Source organism: Corvus cornix, chromosome Z (assembly GCF_000738735.6).
Source record: "Corvus cornix cornix isolate S_Up_H32 chromosome Z, ASM73873v5, whole genome shotgun sequence".
NCBI lineage: Eukaryota > Metazoa > Chordata > Aves > Passeriformes > Corvidae > Corvus > Corvus cornix.
In genome coordinates this window covers 6,276,380-6,302,556 of record NC_046357.1, presented here as the reverse complement: position 1 = coordinate 6,302,556, position 26,177 = coordinate 6,276,380, and the positions used below count along the sequence as shown (strand labels likewise).

The following is a 26,177-nucleotide window of genomic DNA, read 5'->3' as shown; positions in this document are numbered from 1 at the left end:
TAGCAGAGCACTGGGAGCTGGAGTGGGAACAGAGGGAGAGCACCTACAGTGACAGCACAGCATGGCCAAGGATTTTTCTGTCACTGAAATGCTAACTTTCTCTGTTCATGTCAAAAGGTAGCTAAGGTAAAAAAATATAGCTTATTATTGATCTTGGCTATTCTCAGCTAAGGTAAAATATAATTCTGTATTTTATCCAAGTCCCTAATTCTTGATGTTTTTAACCATCTGTGTAAATAAGCCACCAAATTTTCTACTTCCAGTTTGAGCGGATGCTGCGGTGAGAGGAGATTGCCTTTCTACCTCTTCTGTGCTCTGTGGCTTGGGAGTACTTTTGGAAGAGGGTCACCCTCTACCATGTCTGATTTTTATCACTCTTAGTTATTGCAAATGGTAGGGTTCTGCTTAAATGGTCTGATCTGGTATGGCAGTTTCTTTGTTCCTGTGCAAAGTAAATAGATTGTAACTAACTAATCTGGAGCTTTCTGTCTCATTGGATTTAGTGATACTAAAGGTTCAGTCTCTGCTGTCACTCAGTGGAGTCTAAGTACTGCTCAGTGCAATACCTGTGTGTAGACATCTGCTGTCGTACCTTACCCAAAGGTCGAACATGTAGAGCACAAGATTTGAAGACCAGTTTTTCCTTCTGTATGATGGATTTGAACTTCACAAGACCTTTTAAAAGTAATGGTGCAGCTGTGCAGAGATTTATGCTGCTGCGGGGGAGCATGAGGCAGGAGTAGAAACAAGCATCTGGGGGTGGAGTGACTGTGAGAATGCTTCTGTTGGCTTTCACCAGCTTCCAGTATTGGTGAAACTTGGCTTAAGCTTGTTTAAAATACAAATTATACGTTGCCATGTAGCTATTCTTTAAACAAACTTGTAAAGCTAGTTTTCAGCAGAAGTGCTGATAAGAGGATGGATCTGGTTTGAGTTCTGAGTTTCTAAGGCTAATCTGAGTGTTCTCAGAGTATTCTCTGCAGAGACCTGAGGGTCATCTTAATTTACTTTTTATCTGCTGTGCGCTCACTTAAAGCTCTAAAATGACGGTTCATTCTTTCGCTTTAAGAAGAGTGGACAAAAAACCTTTAAAAGGGCTTCATTACTTGTCTCTGTGTGACTAGGAGAACGTGGTTAAGTGGAGAGTTGCTTTCTGTTACTACCCTCCCTTCTCATCTTTACCCGGCAGCTGAGTGTATTGCCTGCAGGGTTGCTTCCGCTTTCCAGTCTCACAACACTGTAGAACTGGAGAATTCTGGTCGGTGCTGAAGTGTCTTGATTATTTTTTCACTGTATCTTTGGAGTTTTGAGGGAGTTTTGGTGTGTTTTGGTTCACTTCTTGTTTTTTTGTTCGTTTGTTTGTTTGTTTTTGGGTTTCTTTGTGGTTTTTTGTTGTTGTTTGTTTGTTTGGGGTTTTCTTTTGGTCTGTTTCTTGTCTTGTAGGTTTTGGGTTTTTTCTTTCAGTTAGATTTTGGGGGTTGTGTTTGCATTATTTTGTTGGGGTTGTTTGTTGCTGTGCTTTTAGAAGATCGGTGTTGTTGGATCTTGGCTAAAAATGTCCAGAAAAAGCAGCAGCTCTATCTACTTGCTGTTTAAGAATAATTTGAAATTGGGAATTATTTACCATCTGTCTGGAAACTGATGAAATAGTTTTCAAATTGTCTTAATAAAAGCTGATAGAGGCATCACTCCCTCTCTTTCTGGCTCAAAAATGTCCTATTGTTTTGATAGCATTCAGCATGTGATGATTAAGGATTTGAAGGTGTTTGCAAAAAGTAGTTTTTTTTTCTTTAAACTCAGAATGTCATGGAGTATTCCTGTTTCTGAGATTAAAATGGAATTCAGGTCAGTCTACCTTTCTTTCACACTGTCTCCATATATTTCATTTGTGTTCCGAAAGTGTAAACTATTCAAATAATTCATGGAAATAAATACCATGATACTGTTTGTTCTCATCTCTCTTGTCCTAGTATTCTAATTGGTAGTGAAATGACTGCTAATATGACTATTATGCTGGACAACTTCAGATAGGTTTCACCCTGCTCTTGGTACTGCAGCTCCTTGTAACTTACCCAGGGTCACTGTGGAAGGTGGAAGTAGAGTGCTGGGAAGTGAGTTGCATCTGCTTGATCTCACTGACATCTGACCACATCTGACATCTTGTTTTCTGAGCTCTTTTCCATCCTCTTCTTCAGCCTCCAGTCATTTTGTTTTTGAGCAAACTGAAATGAGTTCTTACTCAGCTGTCAGCAGTGATGCTCAGGTACTTTTGGGAGCTGGTAGTTCACCCTCGAATGTGTGCATGTATGTGTTTCATTTTAGTAGTTATTTCTCTGAAATACCCTCTTACATCCTGATGATTTTTGCTGTCCTGTATAACCATCATGTTCCTATCTCCAGGACTGTTCCTTTCAGATGCTGAAAGATCTTGGTGTAAATATTTAAAATGCTGAAGGGGAAAAAAACCCGAACTCTAATTTGTGATAACAAAAAAATTTAGAAAAGTTTTGGGGTTTTTTATACAAATTGTTTTTGTTACCTCCCATTCTACTGCAAATAAAATGTCTGCACAATATTATTTTAGTAATTCTTAGTATTCTTTAAAAGGGAGGCTTCTAAGCTCAGTGGATAATATTTTGCCCTCAGATAACATTTAAGTGTTCTGCATTTGGAGACGTATACAAAAATGTAAATATCTGTCAAAGGTGTGGTGAAATGTGCAGTGACATCTAGTTTGCAGTTCACATACAGTTTACTGAGCTTGTCATATTAATATGCTCTAGCAGGTTAGTATTTGTTTGCTGCCATGGCTAAGACAATATTCTAATTGCTTTGAATTATGATGGTACTTTTAATTTCTGGTTACTGAATATATAGTTTGAAAATTCTGGTGTAGTCAGTGACAGTTTCTCAGTATTCTACTTTTTTTTTTTATTTTTTACTTTTCATGGTTTTAGACTGTGAAGTTGCCAGGTCTCATACTAATAGTCCTTTCAATTTTTTCCTCTGGTTGCACATTTTAACTTTACCGCTAGATCTATAAATAGTGTCTTAAATCTTTCCATTTAAAAAATCTAAAATGTTTGTTATTTCACTAAACTAAATGCCTCTACAGAAGTCTGGGCTATGACTATAGTTTTCTTTGCTTAATGTAAGAAAATATTGCAGTTTGATTAGCATGGAAGTTTGCTGAGACAGTGTTAATGTATTCTTAAAAACTTGGAAAGGATCTTCCATGTTAAGGATCTGTATTGCATATTAATTTTGTTAGATTATTCATATAAATAAAACATAGGGGGTAGCTTCTGTAGTTGTGTAAAGTTCTTTCACGGTTCATACTTGAAATGGAAGGGTGGAGAGCTGTTTTTTCAATTGTGTGGAGCTGGATGGAGTTTTTCTTAAAACTATACTAATATGCATAAGTTTATTTTTTAAAAGTTAATTCAGTAATGCCTGCATATAGGTCCAGAAAACGACTTCTTCTGTAAAGATAGAATACACGTTAAGTTGTTGGGGTTTTTAACTGTAAATTCTGCATTGATTTGTAATGAACAGCTTATTACAGTAGATCTCCTGATCTCTGCATGCAAATCGAATGCCCTGGCCTGTAGAAAGTGCCAGGGCTTTGGGGTTTCTATTAGGTTTTACATGGTGTGGAAACTATTTCTATAATGCCCAGTAAATGCAGCCAAGCTCTTCACTATCTGTCTGGCAGGGGTGGCTCCTGGTTTCTGGCAGGGTCATAGTAACCAGGGATAACTTGCTTTCTCTTTGAACCTCCAAGGTTAGGGCTAGAATTGGTGACCTGGTACATTCTGCTCCACACAGCCTTGTTTACACACTTCCTCAAACATCTTCCTAAAATTAACCAAGAGCTAGAGCTTGTTCCCTGGAGAAGAATTTGCTCTGAGTTGCAACTGCGTGTTTCTTACCCTTCCCAGAGGCTCTTGGGAGGAAGAGCAGGGGTACATGGAAAAGAGATCTTAAGGACATGCAGATAATTCTGTATTTGCTTTAAGCCAGCATTACAAGAAGAGGGAGAAGAAGCTCCCACTCCACGTCCCCCCAGCCTTATGGACAAGAAAGCATGAAATGAGACACCTTAAGCCATGCAGAGCTCTGGCAGAGAGCAATGCAGGTGGCCTCAGGGTTGTCATTTTAGAAATGCCTTTGCCAAACCAATACAGAAAAGTTTGATCTGCTTGGTTTCTCTCACTGTGAAGTAAGACTGATGTTCACTGTGAACATGCAGACTGATACTGAATGCCCCTTTTTTGTGGTAAGGGGGCACATAGTAAAATAATAAATATTTTTTGATTAAACTAAGATGTCTTCCATCTTTTCAAAGTTGTAAGGTGCTTTCATGTAAGGATGTGTTCAGTATTGTAAACCAACATACACTGATACACTCAGCAAGCTGAGTGAGGAAAGATACGGAATGGCGAAGCGTTTGACTTGGGTGAATCATGCCTGACCATTGCATTTGGCTTATGCTGCACGCCAGGATCCCCTGTTCAAAACGGTTACTGTTGTCACTCATTTCTGGTATATTGCTGGTAGCAAAGGACTCAATTCTGAAAAAGAAAGCTTTTTCCTTGTTGAGATACTTCAAAGCCTGATGGGTAGAAGTTGACTCTCTTTGAAATGGAAAATATAGGAAAAGGCTTAGAAAGCACCAGAGTAGTAATACAAAAAAATGTGAAGTGTTCCCTGTACCTGGGATGCTCATTATTTTAGCCAAAAATAATTTCTCAGTCTGAGGCGGTTTTTTATTCCACAAAAGGAGAGAAGTCAGGGTTTGCAGACTCCTAGACTCCCCTACGAATTCTTTTTCTTTTCTACAGTAGAAGATGGACTTCCCTTTCTGAAGAAGAAAAAAAAAAAGGTTGGAAATGTTTGATCTGAACGTTGCCCAATGACATGTCCATGAAAAAGGTCTTGATGACATCTCATTCAAATGTTTACTGTCTGTTCCAAATAAAACAGTGACAGTAACTTTCTTTGGCTGTTGCTCTTTGGGATACAGTTTACTAATAACATCACAAACATTTGTGAAAACTCTGGCATATCTTGGAAAAATAGTGTCTTTAACCAAGCCTTAATTCATGATAGTAAACTAATGAAACTGCTTACTCTTCGTCTTTCTAAACTCATTTGAAGTACAATTATATTTGATCTTGAAATTGTTATTTATATTGAAAATTTTGAAGTATAGATTAGCTCTTTCTAAAAACTTAAGTGCACATATGGTAAGCGGAACACTGCTACTGTATTGTCAGATTTGTCTTTCAAGCATGTGGTTAAGTTACAGCATGTTCAGGTACAATGGTAAACCATCTTGTCCTGGTAAATGTGCTGAAGTATTTAATTCCCCTTGGTGTCTCAGCAGTAAATTAGTATGCTCTACTGTCTGCTTGTTCTGACCTGCTCTGAGTTGCATGTTTGTGGCAGCGTTTTACAGTTCTGCTGCTGCTAGTGAGGATGCCCAGCAAAACCAAGTGGAGAAGGAGAATTGCTTTGACATTTTCAAATCAGCTATGTATGAATTACATTCCTTTATTTTAAAATTGACTGCAAATGAGAATATAGGTCCAGTACGAGGGCAAACCACTTGTAGATCCTGGGAATCAAGACTGCAGGGGAGAGCACAGCCAGAACTTCTAGATTTTTGGCTTCCTTTCAGCCTACAGGGTACACTGTTGAGGAACCAGCAAGGGGAACTAGAAAGAAATCTGCCAGTTTCTATCATGTAGACAGAGTTCCATAGGATCTTCATCAAAATAGGTCTTTTACTTTTTCTTATTTGACAAATAATTCTTTGAAAGTATTGCTTCCCAGGAAGTAAGTGTAGCTGTATGCATTAGTATTTCAACTGTATATAATGAGTTTGCACGTGCATAAGTAGTTGAGGCCTAAATAGCCATAAATAGCTAGGACTTAGACAAAAACTCAGGTTTTAATCTTGTGAGTGAGCATCTAGCAAAAACCTTATGCAGTGGTGGAGCCTTACAGGCTTTATTGGTATTCTTTGTGAGCAAGTGTTCATTTCCTGTTTATCATATTTGTGGTATTGGTACCTTAGCCTGAAATAAAGCAAGGCATTTGTCACTAAGTAGGTGACTAAGTAGTCTGAGTTTTGTTCAAAACATCAATCCCACTTCAGAGGGAAATCAGGACCCAAATTACCACTATGCCTGCCTTGGAGTTACATGTGACTCTGTCAGCGTTCTGAGCTTTATCTGCTCACCAGCTCTGTGTAGCAGCTGGCAGCAGGATGAAACTACCATAAAACCTGTTGTACTCACAGTGACTAGGTAAGTTTTCTGCATCTTGTGGCACTCAGCTGCATAAAACTTTTTTTAAGACTTGTAAAGTTAGCGAGCTGGACTGCCTCTGATGCTTCAGGCACTACGTACCGCTGTAGAACTTGGGGGGAAAAAAGAAGGGTGCAAGGTCTGGTAATGTAGTATGTGCTACAAACTGCAATACTTCCTGACTGTAGCAGAATCTCTACAGAGAAATGTGTGTTTCAATTAGCATGCTTAGGTTGCTTTTGTCTAGGCTATGCTGATAGTGTTTTGGTGCATGCTGGTTAAATATCTAAAACTCATGGGTTTGTCATGACTAAAACCCAGATTCAGTGGATATAGTGCTGAAAGTGGTCAAAAGTAAGAATGTAACTGTATCTTTAATGTACCTAGGACCTTTAGGTGTGAGTAGCTATACTTAAGGAGCTGTAAGACTCTGAAAAAGTACTCAGTTTGGTTCCTCCAGCTTATTGGGAAATAATTCCGATCTGTTCCATTAATGTTTGTAAGGGGAAAGACTACTGAACAAATTTACCTTCTCTGGTTAACATTGGTATAAAAGGTACATTAAGTTTCTTTGATCACAGAGCCAAAAGTGCTAAAGATCTGATTTGCACAACTAGTAAATAGGCAAACTGGATTGTAACAAAGCCAAAACCAGATGGTGGAGGACTGATTTATACTATAGCAGCATTTTCAGAGATGTGACATGTCATCTGTACGAAAGAGCTCAACTGGTTATACTAGTTAGGACCAGCTGTGTTCTGTCTTCCCTCTGTGGGGAGAACATAGCTTGTGTTATGGGAGCCGATACCTTAGGAATGACAGGCTCTTTTTTTCATTAAGTATTGTCAGTTATCTCCGGTTGAGAAGACACCATTGCCTCCAGATCTCAAAATATTTGTGCACCAGACATGATGACAAATAAATTTCTGATTTGGTGGAGGTATAGAATAGGTGTATGGATTTTGCCCTATTGACATTTTCTAAACTACTGTTTTTTGCTTGAAACCACAAATAATTAGTGCATAAGCTGAAATGCAGTCAAAGTTTTCAATGTAGTTATTATTGGGCAAAGTTTGGGCATTTTTCTTAACTGTCAGTCTATCTAATCTTTCCTCATGTTTCTTTTCTTCTTTAGGGGAAGAAAAAAGCTCTGTAGAACTTGCTCTTTTTCCCCCCTTAAGTTCATTTTAGAGAACCAACATTTCACTTTATCTCCTGAAAGCCCAATGTATGCTTCATTGCATTTCTGAATCTCATTGTGAAAAGAGATTTTGCATTTTAATACTTAAAAGGAAATAGGAAATGAGACAATATGGGTCTAGCACTGTTACTCCCTTTCCATGTTCAAATAAATGCCATGTTTTTATAACTGGGAGGGGATGAAGCTGGCTCTCACAAGGGAAGTGGTTAGTGTAGCTGGTTCTTACCGTGGTGACTTTTGATAAGGATTTGTTGGGCTACTGTATACTTATTTGCACTTGCTAAAATAATCTATAATTATAGGATTAAAATGCTTAACCCTTTCTGTGTAACTGCATTAGTTCTTCAGTAGTTGTGAGTGGGCAGCCAAGAAGCAAGAATTGAGAACTCTGCTATTCCATATTCATACAGCAGCTTGTTTAATGCTTAATCCAGACATACTAAGCAAGTAGATGGGAAGTATGTCTTCTGAAAGAGGTGACCTTCCCTGTTGAGAGTATTCAGAGTGATACAGTTTATGTTACCTGAGTGTTGCTGAGGCTCACTGTGCAAATGCCTGTTGGTTTTCCAGGACAGGATCATGTGACAGTGTGTTCTTCACTAGTCCTGGCTGCAGTCAGCATTGTTCCAGCATTTCAAAGGCATGTTTTCTTTCTGATAGCTGCATGGACTTGGGGCTCTGTCACCCTTTGCTTGTCCCAGGTTGCCTGACATTTTAACGTAGCAATTAATTCAATGGGTGACATCAGTCTTCAGCGTCTAGTTCACAGTCAGGTCACTCCAGTACCTAGTAAAAGATTAACTTGTTGAGAAAAGTATTTCCATAAACAGTCCATTAGTAAGTCACAAGGTCATGACTCGTTTCACATGCAGACTCCCCCAACTACAGTTACACCAGTGTGTCCTGGAAACTAGTTTTTATTTCTGGGCTTTTATGTATTATTGTGGTTTCACAATGATTTGAAAAGCACTTGCACACCTGTTTAAAGAAGTGAGCCTGCTTTCCCAGTTGCTGTCCTGTATTTGAGGCTGCTACTGTCATACAAGTTCTCATGGTAAGAAGTAAAATTAGTGTGATATCTTTAGTGATCACAAATGTTTGCCTAATCTTTGAATGTTTTATTAAAATTTAGTAAGTTATCTGTGTGTTATAGAAAATGGTTTTTTGTTCTCTTTTTTCTTAGGCATTTGTCTTGTAAAGGTCTTTCAGAATAGTATTCTTTTGGCTGTAAAATGAGCGTATTGCAGTTGTGCTTCAGTGATGGTGGTTAAACTTTTAAGACATCTGATCATGCATTGATTTTACATAAGAGTCCTTTTGTAATGTCTTAATGTGTGGAAATGCCATTAAACTGGAGAACCTTCTAGAGCTGCAAGAGGTATGGAAATCTTTTCCCCACTTTTTTTCCTTTAAAGTAAAACTTACATGGTGTAGCAAAGTAAAGAAAATTACATTGGGTTATGAAATTGTAATAATCAGACAAATTCTGGGATAGAATTATTACTATGTCCTGTTAAGTTATTTCAGCTAAGGTTGAAAGTCCTTTCAGAGAAGTCATAGCACAGTGGGGTAATCACAAGTGGAACTATTAACTCATACAGTTGCTCTGATGCTCAGACTGCTTGATAATCACCTGTTTAATTTGTTGCCGCTTTACGATTTCATGTGCTGAATCAGTGCTGATGAGTTTCTGGTAACACCTCAGGGAATTCAGATTCAGTTGTTGTTACTGATTTCCTTTCAGTGAAAGATACTTTCTCTATAATAAGTGGGGTAGTTTACCCTTTCTTAAGTTGGTTCAGTGAAATCTTGGGCTTTTATTTCCCATATTTTCATGATTTCCATTACTATCACTTCAAGCTACAGTCCTAGTTTGTGTTTCTTATCTTTAAATGTGTTGCTTAAAAAAACAGCACTGTGGTTTAGGCTATACTGATGTTTGTATGATTCTGATTTTAAATCCTCAAATAGACTATCGAAGTATGGAGAACACAAAACTGACTGAGATTTCACTTACGATTGTGCAGAAGCACCCATGAAACTTGAAGGAAAACTTTATTAAGGCAGATGGGAAAATCTCATCTTTCCAAAGAAGAATTAATGTTCTTGAATATAATTAGCTCTCCATTTTCTTTTCACTTAATTTTGAGTAAAGGCAGTTACGGCTGCTGGCAAATAAATTAAGTCACTTTAAAATCTGTAGATTGGTCCAATCAGTCTAATAAAAAGAGTGAGGAATTTGCTTCAGAAGGAATTAAAAAAATAAAGCACAAGGATAAATACTCTTTTGAGCTGTGCAATTTAGATTTTTACTTTCTGAAGATACTTTAACATAATTGTGTATACAGAGAACTACAGAAATCAGTTGTGGATGAGTAGTGCTTCATCAAATCAAAAAAGGATTAAATGAGCTGGGCCTCCCTCACCTGTGCCTTATGTACTTGCTGGTACTTGAATAGGCTCAGAAACCATACCAAAACTTCAAACTAGCAAATTCTTCTTGGCTTTTTTTTTTAATATCCAGTTGGATTCTCATTCATTGTAGTCTCATTTTTATTGTGAACTTTTTTTCCAAAGTAGCTGTCATATTCCTTATTAAGTGATTTGGTTTTGGTGATTTTTTTTTTTTTTAAATACTGTAGTTTTAAAACACATTCTTGTCTTGTATTGCTGCTTTCTAGGTTGATACATGTCTATGTGAATATTCATAGAGAAAAGAAACCTCACTTCTGTTACTCAATTTTTTTTTAATTTAATTTTAATTTTTTTAAATTATATTTTTAATAGTTCTGAATTTCTCATGTTGGTATTTGATTTATGTGTTTTCTGGACATGAATGCTTCTTCTGTTCTTTTTTCTTTACTGTGCTGTCTTTAACTAGAATTGCTTATGCAGAAAGTGAAGGTTGGTTTTGAATATAGCTGAAACACATATTTAGTTACTTAAATGTGAAGCCTAAATCTGGAAATGGGCTTGGGAGGCTTGACATTTTTTAGAAAATGAAATTGCTCCTTGGATACTTTCATATGAATTGGGAAGCTATTTTAATGTGAAGGCAGGGAAGGGAACAATACCGGGGAACAGTCACTAGTAGTCTTGCACCTTTTATCAAAGCTGACAGTGGGAATAAAGCACCAGAAGGGTGCATTTATCAGCCAGTTTGCTCCAAGTGATGTGGTTTATTCTGACTTGTTAAGGATTGAGTGCACAGTATTAAATGTTATTTACATAATTACTTTGAAGTTGGAAGTAGTTAAGAATCTTCTAAGAATAATGCAGAAAATTTGCTTTTCTCAAAACACATATCTTGCTTGAGGTGCTTTTGGTTAAAAGTCTGTAATGAGAACTGGCTTTCATCCACCAATTTGAGCCAATAAGTTTTGGTGTTTTGCTTTTTTTTTAAGGTCATAATTTTAATGGACCGGAGTTTGTTGTTGCATGAAGAAATTGTAAGATTTTTGAACAGAAATAGAAAAATCAGTCAATGTTAGTTTAACCTTCCCTTAGAACCCTGAAATAAAATGAAGTGGAAAAGCTCTGGAAACCAGATTAAGACACACTTGAAAGCACAGAATTCACTTACTGCCTTTCTAATTTTAGAGCATTGTGGTGGTCAAAACTATATGAGATTTCATGAGAAACTGGTAATAAATTGAAGTAAAAACTCACTGATGTGCATTAGTTTCAGAAAATCCTGTGAAAACTACAATGCAGAAAGAGTATCTTGGTGAACTAAGTGCTGTGAAATTGCTAGGTTTAGAAATTCTAGGTTAGTTCTAAATTGAAACGACAACACTTGCAAACCATCAATCTGTTGGACCTTTTGTAAGACAAGATGGTTTCTCAGACAGCCTTGAAACTTGTAGTCTGTGTTGGTAAGGATTTGTGTCTGCCTGTGGGAGGTGGAAAGGAAAAGAGTCGGGGCTTGGCTTTTCTGAAACTCTGGACCTCTTCAGCACTGTCATTTATGGCCTGTTCTTCTGTGTTTGCCTTTGTTGGTGTTTCAGGTATTTTCCATTTGTTGCTTTTCACTGTGCTAAACAGTAGGGAGAAAATTAAGGACAAAGTATTTCTGTAGTTAGGTTCTGTACCGGATTTTGAGAGGTGGGCTTATGATTCTGGCTTACTTGAAAACTCAGACACCCATGCAATGCTAGTTTAAATAAAGTTGTTCTTGTAGGTGCAACGTTGTATAGATTACTTTCAAACATAAGATTTAAAATGAAGTGCATATTCTTTCCTTATTACACCTATGTTTCAGTCTAACAATTAAATTATTAAATTCTCTCTAATAGTGTCTATTACCAAGGAGGTCCTGAAAAGTACATACATACTTAGATCCCAGCATTAATAGCAGCATAGGTCTAACACATTTTGATCATATGACAGCTTAACTGTGTTTCACACTAGAAACTGTGCTTTTAATGATCAAATGAATTTGTGAAACAGTGAGGGGGTATACAGCAGAATATCATAATTTGCTTAAAATAGTACTAACTGGTGGATATATGAAATGAGAAAAAGATTCAGACAAAGATAACATTTTCTTCCCCACACCCCTGCCTCACCCCCCAGACATCAATGCCACTTGCACATTTGTATTTTAAATTAGACATAGGCATTCTTGCTTATTTTTCTCATACATGTGTAATTTGCTGCCCTTCATAAGGGAGAAAAACAATGGATATGTTGATTGAATAAAATAAAATTTAAAAGTTCAGATAACTGGCTTCCCACACTGATCATAGTTTTTGTTGACAACACTTCCATTCATGGACTAGATTTCATGATCTTTTTTCTTCTTAGTAAGAACATTGCTTTAAAATTAATGCTGTTACATAAATATGAGCACCTCTCCTTGCTTATTGGGTCCTGGACTGAGAAGAGAGTATGATATGCTGTGCTATGGATGAGAGATACCCATAGGATATGGATAAGTAGTTTACTTTCTAAAGCACTGTGAAACTGGAAATAAGTTGTAAATTGAACATCCAGCTGCTAGTTATAAAGTAACATCTCCTAAATTAGATGATTTCTTTACCACTTTCAACTAAATGTATTACATGTGAATGACACAAGTTTCTTCTGCTGGAAAGATAATAACTATAGGATAAATATTTGCATTTTATGAACTGGAAAACAACTTTCCCTAGAAAAAAAAAAGGTAGATTGAGGGGTTTTTCCTCCTAGATGAACCTTTAAAATTACTGCTATAACAGTCTTCTGAGATAAATTACAGGTAACAAGAACCTTGCACTTTTTTTATCCTACCTCATGCAGCTGAATCTTTAGCAGATGGTGAGTTTGCTGGGGACTTGGTGCAAAGTCGAGAGGTAACACAGAACAGTCCCAGTCAGTGTGTTCTACAGTCCAAGAAAACAAAGTCCTCATCCCCAGTGAAACATTTCCTGTTGTGTTCTTAACAGCTCTATTGTAGTAAATTGTTTATTACTTAAACAAGCCATCTAAGGGGAGAAGCTGAACTGTGACATTGTATAGTAAAATTCAGTTCTGTGCTGATCATATCTTTTAAGTTTGTTTAATTATGATATACTTCAAGTCAACTAGTGCAGTGTGCTATTTGGAACAATTCAGTACAAAAGTCATGTAAGGCTACGTCACACACACAATTTCCTCTTCTAATTTTTGAAACAAATTGCTGTATTTTTACTTTGTCTGGCCATTTTAGCTTTTTTAATGTAATAATCAAATTGCTTTTTAAAACATGCTCAGATATTTTAACAGCACTTGAAAGTAACTTCTGTTTTTCAGATATCTGCCTCTCATGAACTGAGTTTCACATAAATTTCTGCAAGCTGCAGAAAGAAATGAGAAGGGCTTTTTCATAGTCAGATAAGAGAAACCGAAAGCATGCAGCTGACTTCGGCAGAATGCTTTTTCATTTTCTGGCTCAGCAAGAGAAGGAGTCCTTATGAAGCTTTCTTAAACTTTCATTAATAATTTCCTTTGTGTTAATGCTGTCTCTGTTATGACAAATACCACTTTAATGTTTGTATTGAATTTTGTGTTTCAGAGAGATTATGAGAATGCATCTTTCTTGATCAGTGTCTGGTCATGCTCTGTCTAGGCTTTGGGAAGAGACAGCCTTTCCATTGTAGATTCCCTCAGAAATCTGGGGTGGTTTTTTTGGGTTTTTTTAAATCTTAAATTTTGCTGCCAGCTTCCCTTCATAGCTGAGGTTCCATTTCTAGTGTGATAATAAAGCACTAGCACCATCTGGGTACAGTATTCTGTTCCTCTCTGCTGTTAAATTCTGAAAAAGTGACAGTTGTTTTGATAGTTCTGCAAAGCAGGAAATTACAGACTTCTTCTGCTTTGTCAGAAACTTCAGCCTGCAGCAGGAAGAGCTACTGGGATTCCAAAGAACATGTTCCAGGACACAAAGTGTTTCTGTTTTAACTCTACTGCTTGGGAGGAAGCTAACTGAACATTTTTTTTGTTTTCTTTTTTCTGATAGATTTTAGTAATTATAATCATCTTCTGATTTCTTTTTGTATAGCTTAGAAATAATTTTTTAACATGCCATGGTGCAAACAGACCTTATTTTTAAGAATTTGTTGCTAGTATAGTTGCCCAAGGGAAAACCTTCATGAAGTGAAACTTGCCTTTCTTCTCCTCTTCTGGGTTGTATACACATGATAACACTGACAGATGTGTTTGTTGAATGTCTGCTGGCACAGACAGCTTCCTTTAGAGTTTTAGCTTAATCTGTAGTTGTAGTTTCTCCTTCTTCTGTCCCCAGAAGGTTACTCGGGTTTTTCTCTCTGCCATTTTGGTTTGAGTAGAACTTTCTCATTGAATAATTCATTGCATAATTCATGCTGAAGTTTAAATCTGGTTGTATATAATGGCAGTTCTGGTGTAACATTTTCTGAACATTGAAACAGTGGAATTTTTTGTATCATTCTTGTGTAATAATGCTGATAGTGTGACATGAAGTCACGGACATGCAGTGTCTTCTGCCTAGAGAAGTCAAGATAAACTTAGTAAAAGCAAAAAATAGGGGAAGCAGAGCGTGTACTTGTGGACCAGTGGGTTTTCTCAATAAGTCAGGAGGGTACGTGAGCACTCTCCTCTGTTTTGACTTGCCTGCAGGAGCAGATTTGATGATTACAACTCCTTTGTACTTGCATCAGGGTTTTAGAAGAAGTGGGAAGCCCAAGGTGTGTGTCCTTATGGTAAAGTTTTAAAGTTACTGGATTCCCTAGCCTACAGTCTTTCTGATTTATAATAGTGGGCGTTTGTTCTCTGACCTACATTTATTCACAAAGTGGCTTATATATTAAAATAAACAATGGGCATTTACCTCTAACGTGTATCTTAACGATTTTCTGTACTGTAGTTATTTTCAACATACGGGTTTTTTTTAGTCTTGTTGTGTGGTGAGTGAACACAATTTTTACTTTTTACCTGAGGTCAGCTCAGCTTCTTGGGTCATTTCCCATGACATGCCTTCAGTTTCTAGAGCGCAGTCTACGTACAAACCAACAGATGAAAGATACAGCAGATAAAAAGTAAACTGGACAAATTCATGTGGAGTATCATCCTCTCATTCATCCCTGAAGCCGTGCATTGGCTGGTGAAAGTGGGGGAGAATCTAGTGGGAGGAGTTGCTCAGAGATTGTTCTGTGGTTTTACCACAGCACGCACAGATAGTTGCAGTTTGACAGAGGATGCTGGGCTGCGTGGACTTGAGGCTTGGACTTACAAAGATGCTTCTATGGGGAGATCCCATGGAGTGACAGACTGTGCAGCTGGGAGCCTTGTGAATGCACCGGGTCTGCGGTTCTCTGTAAGCTCTATTCTTATCTTTAGTCATATTGACATGTTCCCTTTCTGTCCTGGAAATGTAGCATTTTCCTCCTACAATAAATAAGAAACAAAGAAAGTTGTTACTTTTGGGGGGTAACCTCTTGAACAGAAATCAGGAAAAAAAGTTAGTATGAATCGCTTTCAGTGTTAAGCATTCTAATACATTTAATCTCATGTCTGAAGGTCATAACCCCTGCTATTTTGCTGGGTTGAAGGAGAACAAATTTCAGCTTTTGGTTGGGGACTGTTGTTTCTGCTCTGGCAGAATAATTTATTTTAATAATAAGGGTTTCTTCATCCTACAGTTTTTAGTATGTAGTGTGTCCTACATCCTTTATTCGTTAGTCCTACATCCTGTAGTCTTTAGTGTGGTAAATCCCATTTCTGCATGTGGGGGGTCTTCTCCACTGGAATAAATCTGTATTACAATGCATGTGTACTGTAAAAGAAGCTTGTTCATCAGAAATTTCATCCTGTTTTATTTTCCTGGGAAAATGTTGGAGGACCACATGAATTAGGTTGGAGATCAAACCCAGACCAACAGTTTTCCATTTTCTCTTCTCCAACTTAAAGTTTCAGAATATGTGGTGGCGTTTTGGGGTTTTTCTCTGAAGTCAGATGAACATCAGTAGGGGTAAAAAGAAATGAATAACTTAGGTAGGGAATAGGAACTTTTTAAACTGACCTTGTGTCTGCAGAGATGGTATATGGAATTGTTTCAACAGGTTACCTACCTGAGATAGGATAGCTTCTGGTCCCTTCTTCCTTTGCATTGGCATAAATAGCTGTTTTTCAGAGCCTAGGTATTTAAATTACCTAATGTGTTTCTAGGCTTGTTACCACATTAGTTCTAATGTTTGTACTTGATTTAAGAGTCCTAAGAGTATTCTAGCAGCAAATTCAAGATTCTACTTGCATAAAAATATTTTAGGTACTCTTTGTTGTTTGATTTTTTTTTTAAATACTCTGTTTTTTTCATGCTTTTAAAAGCATCTTAATCTATAAATCTTAAATGTTTATGTTTGAGGTTGAGATCCATTACCAAATTGACAAAGTACACCCATCACCTTGCCTCTTCTTTAATTGATACAGAATGGCAGAGAGGGAAGTAAGAAGAAATGAAATTTGGGTGTATTCCTTAAGTAGGTTTGCTTTCAGATGAATAGTTGAAAAAATATTTTAACTTTTTTTCTTTTCATAGCTCAAATTTTTGAAATCTGCTTGGTAAAAAAATAAAATCTTGCAGTTTTTACTTTTTCCGTATTGTCACCTGGAATAAACTTTCAGTAACCTCTTGGAACCTCCAATTTCCACATGTTCCACATGACATTCAGTTTGATAACATGCCCTGAGACTCATTTTTAGCTTTTTTTTTTTTTTAAGACTACATTATAATGCTAAAAATACCTTAATATCTCTGTCCCATACTGCTTGTGTATAGGAAGGCTTTAGAACTTTGTTGCAGCCTGTTGGAAGCTGCTTTATGTGGCAGAAAAATGTAGTATTTCTGATTTTTGTTTTATGATCTAGTTCAATTCTGCCCTGTAGAGTAGACTGTGTCGAATTTCCCCTCTATTGTATGAGTACATGATTAAGTTGGAATATTCAGAATAAAATTGTCGACTTGGGGTTTTTTTGAGACAACATTCAGCATTCGTACTTACTTGATTTTGTGTTTTCAAATGAGCTAACTAGGGAAAATGTTGCATCTTGTTTTTATGCAGGACAGATTTTAACAGATTAATTACACAATTTTGGTTTTTTTTAATAGCCTAACAATATTTCATAATATATTGAATTTTAGGAAGTTGAATTTGAAAAATTTACCTTGGGAAGCAGTTATTTTGAAGTGAACTGCATAGAAAACAAAGCTTTCAATTGTGGCTTCTGTTTGATATCTTATGCTAGCTTTATATGTCATGTCTAAATGTGCTCTGGCTTGAGAAGGGGAGCACAGCAGTCTTTGTGAGTCTAAATGCACATCACACTGCTGTGACTACATTTTCTCACAAACACTAGAACTATGTTTAAGTGTGGCACTCAGCAGTAGCATGGACTCCTGTCTGTGGTTTGCATGATCCACCCAATGCTGAATTTTGTGTGATGCTGGTTGCTGACAGCATTAGGTGGTAAGTTAAAACCCAGTCTGCTCTAAGAGATGAGGGCTGCAATTGTGTTATATCCCTCTAGAGCAGGTAGATGTGTCCATAAACAAGACCACATTTTCTCACCTTTTGTTGTTACAGTGTTAGTTATGAATTAATTGTATGGAAACTATCTGAAATCCAACATTCCTGGGGGGCAGCATAAAAGCTTAACGCATAGGGAGATACAGGTAATGGATAAAACGTATCTGTGCATTAAAGCACATATCTGTGCATTAAAGTTTCCTTGTAGGGAGGGATATATATGATACGCTTGCAGCAGCATACAAAGTTCTTCTGTCTTGCTTTAAAACTTAACAGAACTATGAAAATACTGCCCTGTACATAGAGCTTTGTGTAGTAGGCTTTCTGCTTAACGTGGATTTTTAAAAATGGTTTATGTATTGATGGCAACAAAATGGAATATGAAAAACATTTGTTTCATGGTCCTTTCATAAATGGGATACTTATACCAGGGATTGACACAGCAATGCTTTTCCCATGCAGCCTTAACTTGCCCTGCAAGCTATTTTCTTAATTAATAAACCACCACCATCCCTGCAATAAAAAACAAACCACAAAACCCCCAAAATATTCCAAGTATGGTACATGTGAAACTAAAAATCAAAGTTCTGATACTTCTTTACTTTACAAAAACAAAAGCATGCTGGGACAATCTGAATAAAGCATCTGCTATTCAGGACTGAAATTTCTTTTGAGCTATTTTGAGTAAATTACAGAAATGTTTTCATTTCCACTGCTGCCTGAATCGTACTCTCTAGTTCCTAATAATGATTGTTAATCAGTTGATGGAATAGGACCAAAATATTTGTAATTTGACTTTTCCTTATTTCAGATTGCTTATTTCAAATGGTTGGTACACCTGGCATATTGTTTCTTTAGGGAGGTGGCTGAGAACTGTGGAAAAATCATAGTTGTGATAAGGATCAGTTGAGGATGTTTTTGAGAGTTGACTTCTGAGCTAAAAGTATCAAGGACCAAACATAAATGAATAAAACACAGCCACATTAATTATACTATTAATCTCCAAATCTGCACAGTAAGGGAAGACATCTTAAAAAAAAAAAAAGGGAAAATAAGGTGGATGTTGACATTTGACTTGATTAGTTTATGTTGTAGAACAGGTACTTCTGAATCATGGACCTGCATATTTCTCCAGGATTGATAGCTTAGTTAACAAATTGAGCAAAAGTAAGAAAGGCAGGGCTTTTCTGTACAAAGGTATAATTTTGAAATAAAGTCTGCAAATAAAGACATTTGAAAACCATGCTCTACATTTATTTTAGAAAGCTTTCTTAATAAGCCCAAATTTAATTACTTGAAATTCTGATTTCAGTACAGCCTTACTTCTTTTGTGTAATAGTGAAATGTCATCTTCCAGACAGATGTTTGTTTATACAATTATCTCAGATATGTTTCATGAGAAGTTTGAGAAAACCCTGGAACTTCTTTGCTTACATGTGAGGCTAAGTGATGTTTCAACCTATCAAAAATGTTGTAATTACAGTGCATGAATATTTAGGCATTGTGAACATCATGTGGGAGCATCCCACCATTCTTCCATATATTGGGAATATTCATGAAAGGATTTTGCTATTATTATTTTAGTTTTCTAAATGGAAGTTTAATAATAACGTCTAAATATCAGACAACTGCTCCATTAAATTACAGAATTAATTTGTAGAGGTCAAACACAACTGTGGACAGAAGATGGATGTTTGAGGATTGCATTGATGAGCTTACATGAGTAGTCCACAAAAGCCTAGTGTATAGTATTACAGAACAAACACAATGTTTGTCTTTTGGGCTATGTGGGAGAGCAGTTTAAAAATCTGAAAGCACACTTGTGTGTTAATGTTTTGGTTTTTTTTTTCTTTGAAGCCATGGACTTCACTGAGTGCTGCTATCTCAACTGAAGCAGTGCTTAAGGGTACTGCATAAATGGTTGGTAACTGCTTCCTATCTGTAACTTTCAGGGTCCTTTAGTGTGGATGAATTTCATGACAATTTCTAATCAGATTTTTCTTGGTTGCTGGTTCATGGCTTGAAGTCTTTTCTTGCAGTTCTGCTTTGACTTTATTGTTGAAAAGTTTGGATGGGTACAGACTTGCTGCGAGCTACCCGAAAGGTGGTCTGAGTAGTTGTTGATTTTAAGCGACTAAAGAAAAATACATCTTAAATGTAACTGATATCTTAACTGGTCAATAACATAAAGAAAATCATAACCTTTTGTCTTGAATGCCAACAGTCAATTTCTGATAAAGCAAGAGTTTAATAGGCAGATAGTTACAAAGAAGCATCTGTCATGGTGCACTTTTTGAAGTACTAATAACTGCATTTATGGTGACTGTCAGTGTTAAATATTTAAATCAAATCCCAGATAAAGCTAAATTTGAATTTTAAGTGCATCATTTTAATTCTGCTTCTTAAGTTCCCTTTTTAAGGATATCTAATAGGCAAGAGAAGGATCTTTGTAATTGAAAACATGTCTCCTATGCCTGAAGTATACCTATATCTGTATATTCCTCTGCTCCTTGTTTCATGACAAGATAAATAATTATCTTGTCATGAAACCTACTGAAAACACCTTTGGTGCTTGTCCTATAAACACTGCAGTAGTTTTCTCAATGAGAAAATAAATGAGCTCTTTTGTAATCTTACTTATTTTGTAGCTTCAGCAATATGAGGCTGCTTCTTCAAACACAAGGGGTATTTTTTCTTTTATGCTTGTGGGTTAGGATAAATGAAGAAGTTTTTTTTAAAGTCACTTTAATGTGATACCTATCTATGGTAATAAAGCAAGCAGTGAGTACTGCTGTTAGTATTTCTGAAATAAGTGTTCTAGAGATTTTTCAGTTAAATTGTTTAACTTTTTATAGTTGTTTCTACTCCTTTGTATGCCCATAAGACTTGTGTTCTGTGCCTGTGCTTATTTCTAAGTTTCACATTCTTTCTAAGTTTTTTTCCTCCTTCCCTGATTCTTTTGGATTATTTTTTTAAAAAATGGTAAATTGTAGCTACTCTGACTTTTATTTAACAATAGTGTAATGAAGTTTAAGTTATTATTGTAACTCCTTCCCAGCCAAACCCCATGCAGTTACCTTTGGAAGAGGATCTGAGAATGTAGTAATGGACAGTAATTACTCTTACTCAGTTGTGCTGCTGATTAGAGAGGACAGTAAAATATTAACTATCCAGTTCTGGAAAGCCTTCTTCCCTTCCTCTTCAAAAGGGTTTTTAACAGCAGTAGGAAATTGTTCAGCATTCTGCCAATACATACAGGTGACATGATCTGTTGTTTGTTACTTGTTTTAAAATGTTACTATTTATGTTCAATATATTTTGTGGTCCCAAAGTCCTGTATGAGGTTAGAGACAGATTTGTTTGAACTACCTTGTAAGTACATATAATCAGAATGTTTGAATAATGCAGTAGTGGGAGATGAGTAAATGTCAGTGTAGATTTGGGGTTGTTCCACAGTGTGGTTTATTTTTTCCAATAGGACATATTTTTTAATCTTTTTGTACTGCATTATGTATAGAGTGGCTTTCAGTGTGCAAAGTGGTGGTGTAGTCAGTACAGTGATGGTATTTTAAGAATTTTTGCTAAACAATCACTCCACACAATCCTGGAGAAAAGATAATATTTCTTAGAGCTGGCAAGCATGGGAATACTAAAAAGTGCTTGAATCAAAAATTGCCAAAATAAGTGCAAGAAATTACAAGTAGCCAAAGCATTTTCTGGTGGACTGCTGGAAGGCAAAAGTGAAAGCACCACCTGCAGCTTCCCCCAGAACATTTTGAATTCGCATTAAGTAAATGCTGTCTGGTGACTTTTTGCAGGAAGTGCAATTTGCCTTTTTTTTTCTCCCCCTACTTACTACTTTTCCTGTAATAATTACTGAAGCCATGGGTTTAGAGAACTCAGGATGGTGATCAGAGTGGAATGCAGGGAGTCAGTGTGTACATTCTGAGCACTGGTTTTAATAAGCAGAGAGATGACAGTTCTTGGTAGCCCACAAAACCTGTGACAGGTTGGAAGTGGTCTGCTGGCAGTCAGTATGCTAACTGAAATCTGAACATAACTAAGGCATCTTTATTCACCACTATGGTCTCTTTAAGACTTAGCACTTCATGTCAAATACTTCTACTCTTTCATAAACCTGGACTTAGAAGGACCACATACGTGTCACTAGATTAAAAATGAATTAATTTTTTAGTTAGTTTCATTTTTAAGAGTGTTTCACAAATAGGAAAACTGATACCAGCTGACCTAATAGCTCTTACTTATTCTTACATCATCCCTCAAGTACTGTGTAAAGCTTCATTCTGCTTCTAATTTCTTTTGCATGGTATGTCTTAATGAAATCAGACTATTCCTTTTCATATACTAACATGTTTTGCATAAGTGCAGTATCTGTCTATATAATTTCATTCTGATGCATCTTTCTAGATCTATGTAATGTTATTTTTCTCGTATTATGGAGGGATGACCATGCTTTATGATGCTGTTATTCGCAGTCCCTTGTGTACAGGGGAGGCATTGTGCCTGGGAGCCTGGGATGAAGTGGTTAATCTGAAAGCTTGAATGCAAAGGCCTTCTATCAAATTTGGTTCACATGGAACAGTGTCTTTCCTCAAGTCACTGGTGACAAGCTGGAATTCTCATAAAGTAATGCTCCTCTTGTGTTATGCTTTCATACTGCTATGTGAATGTGTCTGCAGTTTATAAGTCAATTTTTAAGCAAACACTGAAGATACCCACTTTTCTTTACCCAGACCCCTATCATACGGAAATGAGCTCACTGCATTTTTGTTCTGACAGTATGTAATTTGTAATTAGTGTCAAGAATTACATTTTGTAAGGAGCGTGAATTATTATAAATTAAAAACTTAAATACATTGTTATAAGTGAGATGTGAAAGCACCAAAGTTTTAAAATAAAATCTCAGGAATCCACTGAAGATGATAAGGAAAAATGGTATATTTTTAAAGCGTATACTTGCTGTCCTGTATTAGCTTTCTTGTTTTGTTATCAGACCTATTTGGTTATTACGGAAAAATATTTTTATTACTTGCTAACTGGTTTTTAAAAATTTTTTTTAATTGTCTCACTAAACACTCTCTTCCTCATCTGGTAAGATTCCTGCACTTACTTTCTCTTTATTCTGTAGGTTTTAAAGAAGACAAAACAGGAGTTAATGAGGCTGTATCATTTTTAACCATATGCTCACAGAAGTTTTGAATGCCTTTTCCTGTAATTTTTTTTGTCATGGTAGCTTGACGTTGTCTTCAAAAAATAAACATTTGCAATAGTAGCTGCCATTGTTGAAGTGGGTGTAGTTACTGTATAGTTGGCCTGTGGTTAGATTAGCTGACAGATACCACCAAAAGGTCTCCTCCTTCGAAAGGAGGCAGCCCTTTTCAGCACAGAGCACTCTATACTTGCAAGGGCACTGCATGGTGTGAGCATTAAGGAACTGCAGAACCTAAATCTGGATCTGCATGGTGATAGCCAGCTCTCCTGTAGCTCTCTGCTGATAGAAGATAATGCTGTTCAATGTGTGTCTACCATAAGTGGGTGAAAGGGTTGCTAGGGTTGTATTTTTTTACCCAGCAGTTACTCTGAATAGGCTTGCAAGGAATTTTTAATGTTATTTCTGTGCCATAGGAAAGCTTTTTATGACAGTCAGAAATCTGTGTGGAAACATTTAGCCCACTTTGGCCTTTGAGCAAAATTCAGTGTATGCATGAATCTTCAGAACACAAGGCCTTTTTGAATGAGTCTCTGACTGTCAGTGAGCATGACATATATCTCTTTAGCAAGTTTAGTGCCTGTTCAGTATAGCTTATATATATAGCTGTTTCTATATCATGGTATCATACTAATGATATTAATTCCTAGTCTAACTTGGATTGGTAAATACATAGACAAGAAATATAAAAAGAGGGGGGAAAAAAGCATAAACTTTAAAAAATTAATACCAAATAACAAAACATAAATTAAAGAAACAGATTGGGATGCTTAGAATACGAGGGGCCTGCTTTGTGATTCCTAATTGCTACTTCAGTACAACTAATAGATAAGAATAATAATTGGTTGTAATTGTCAGCAGTGTGCACTAAGAAACAGATATAACCGTGGTGAGAAATAATGGTTGTCATGAAAGCATGTCAGTTAGATCATTCTTCAGAAAAGAGCAGGAGACCTGTTAAATTTCTTTCTGCATCTCTGGTCTTCTGTGTGGCCAGACTAACGAGCCATTAAGACCTAAAATTTGTAGAGGATGTTGTTTCTTTTCTAGAAACAACATATATATAAGCCTTAAATTTTTTCATTTGCTTTCTTTTATTGTTTATTTTTATGATCATATTTTGGGGAGAGACCTTTCCAGCAGTAATCTCTGAACATTTGGTATCTGCTGATAATTCTGCCATTTTGAACAGGGCCAGGACATTCTAAATTTTTTCTCATTTATAACTATCACAGAAATCATTTAGTAGGTTGTAGCTTTTAAATTTTATCTAGCTTATTCTGTCCAAGCTACTTGTTTGTATGCTATTTTATTTCCACCATTCTCATTGAAGGTAGAGAATATAGTGTGCAGGTTTATCTGCCTAACCCTAGGATCTTAAGCTGATTCAGAGCATAATTTTTTTTGTATGAAATATCTGATGTTCTGTACTGATGACAGGGGAGTAAAACTGGCTAAGAAACTCTTAATCCTGTGCATTATGTGTGGAGATGTTCTGCTCTTCTCTGACAGTCATCTAATATACAATAAGCAATTTTATCTTTAAAAGTAGGATAGACACTTGAAACAGTAGGATATCTACCTGATACACTGACATATAAAAATAATCTCCAATGAGAACTTTGTTTTAGGACTTGTATTTTGGCTTTTATCCTACTTAAAATTCTCATCTTTCTGTTAATGGCTTAGACTTCTGCATCAAGGACTTCTGCAAGGACTGTATTTGCTCTGACCTGATCCTTTCTGTGTGTTGGCCAATCACATTTCAACTAATACTCCTAGTTTGAGCTAGGACAGCCTTGAAGGATTTGGTGCCTAAGAGATCAAACTTCATACTAGAAGTGAAGAATTTGATTTATAAAGGGAGTTTACTTACATGATATGTAACAAGTAAAAACTTGTTCGTATACTTCAGGAAGAGCTAGAGGAGGTCTCTGGTGGGGCAACCTGGAGGAAAGAATCCCTTTCTAACACCTATGCCTGACATCCTATAACAGATGGTTATAGGTGGTGCAGATGAACTAATCATACAGCTGACTGTAAGTGAGCACTCCAGTTCAGTCTTTGTAATGACATTACTGCTGTTTTTGAAGTAAGGCCCAGTGGTATGTTGCACCACCATGGAGAGGACTTGCATATTCTCTGCAGCTGACGTAACATGAACTGGGCATACTGGGCTCTGCTGGGATGCTGAAGTTTGTAATACTGTAATAAATACTTGAACTTCTTTCATCTCATTTTGGGTATATTAAGCAAAACTCATAAAATTATTTAAAAAATTAAACTGCACAATTACTAGTAGCGTTGGGTCTCTTGTATCAATATAAATCATTTACCTTCTGTAAATTTTAGAAATTCTGCTCAATAAACTTGATAAAATTTCAGGGTTTTAGAGATAAAGTACCAAATTCTCTTTGTAAAGCATTTATTATGAAAGTGGAGAGTCTGAGAGATCATGTAATGTTACTGATGTTTTTCACATTTTGAAAACACCTATGTGTACGCCCTGATCCATCTGAACTGTGACTGGCTGACTAAATAATGATAGAAAGAATTAGAGAGCCCTAAGAACTTTCTATAATACTTGTGTGAGATGTCTGATAGCTTTTTTAGGAAATACACAGAGAGAAGCCCATTTCATTTGCTTTGTAGCAAGCATCTGTTGTAAACGGAGGCTGTTGTTTCTTGTGTTGTTTTGTAGGCGGACTCATTTTCAGTACCTACTGAGTAATATGTATCTCAAAGGATTAGCTAGGTGGTTTCAGAGCAAGAAATAAAACAAATGGTTTACATTGGTGAATTTGACTTCACAGGAGCTAGAAAATCCATGCAGGAAATTTACCTCTGTATGTTTTGACATCCGTCTTTGGAGTTTTGAGCCTTCATCACTGGGGCTCACAGGAAAGATTGACCCTTCTTGACCAGGGCCTGTGAGGTTCCAGTGAAGGGGATGGCTCAGTCTGTGGAGTTAAGAGTTTTGGTTGTGAATACTGTCCTGTTAGCAGTGAAATACTTTTTGACAAATGCACCTTTTGATGTACCAGCCTTCAAGGGAGTACTCTTAACGGAGTAATACGACTAAATTTCATACTTCCATAACATTCAGCTAAAGTCTCTGTAACTATTTTTGGAAGCCAGGTACCTTTGTCTCTAGGAAGTAGCACATTTAGTTCTGTTGTTAAGTGACAGTTGCTGCCATTTATTACCAGGTTGAGAAGGTTCCTATGAAATTTTTCGTTTTCATAGTATCTGCCATACCTGATGTTTTGCTTTGTTAGAACGAATGCATATGGTTAGATGATAGATGCCAGCAGTAATGAATCAGCAGGAGAAGGAACAGGAGACCTGACAGGAGGACAGACCATGCCTTGTCCGTCTTGCTCTGGTTTTTATTTACTGATCTCTACTTC

General features: G+C 36.6%; 1 protein-coding gene across 2 annotated transcripts in view; it reads left to right on the top strand.

The window, feature by feature from the left end:
• Positions 1–26,177, top strand: part of MAP3K1 (mitogen-activated protein kinase kinase kinase 1) — a 58,855-nt gene that overhangs the window by 4,573 nt on the left and 28,105 nt on the right. The window contains exon 1 of one of the 2 annotated variants that reach the window (XM_010395286.4): positions 15,230–15,328. The exons of the other annotated variant lie outside the window; for it this stretch is intronic. Within the exon in view, the coding sequence (XP_010393588.2) occupies positions 15,306–15,328 (23 nt within the window). The 5' untranslated portion in view covers positions 15,230–15,305. Of the gene's footprint in view, positions 1–15,229; positions 15,329–26,177 lie in introns of those variants that run through there. 2 annotated transcript variants of the gene reach the window in all.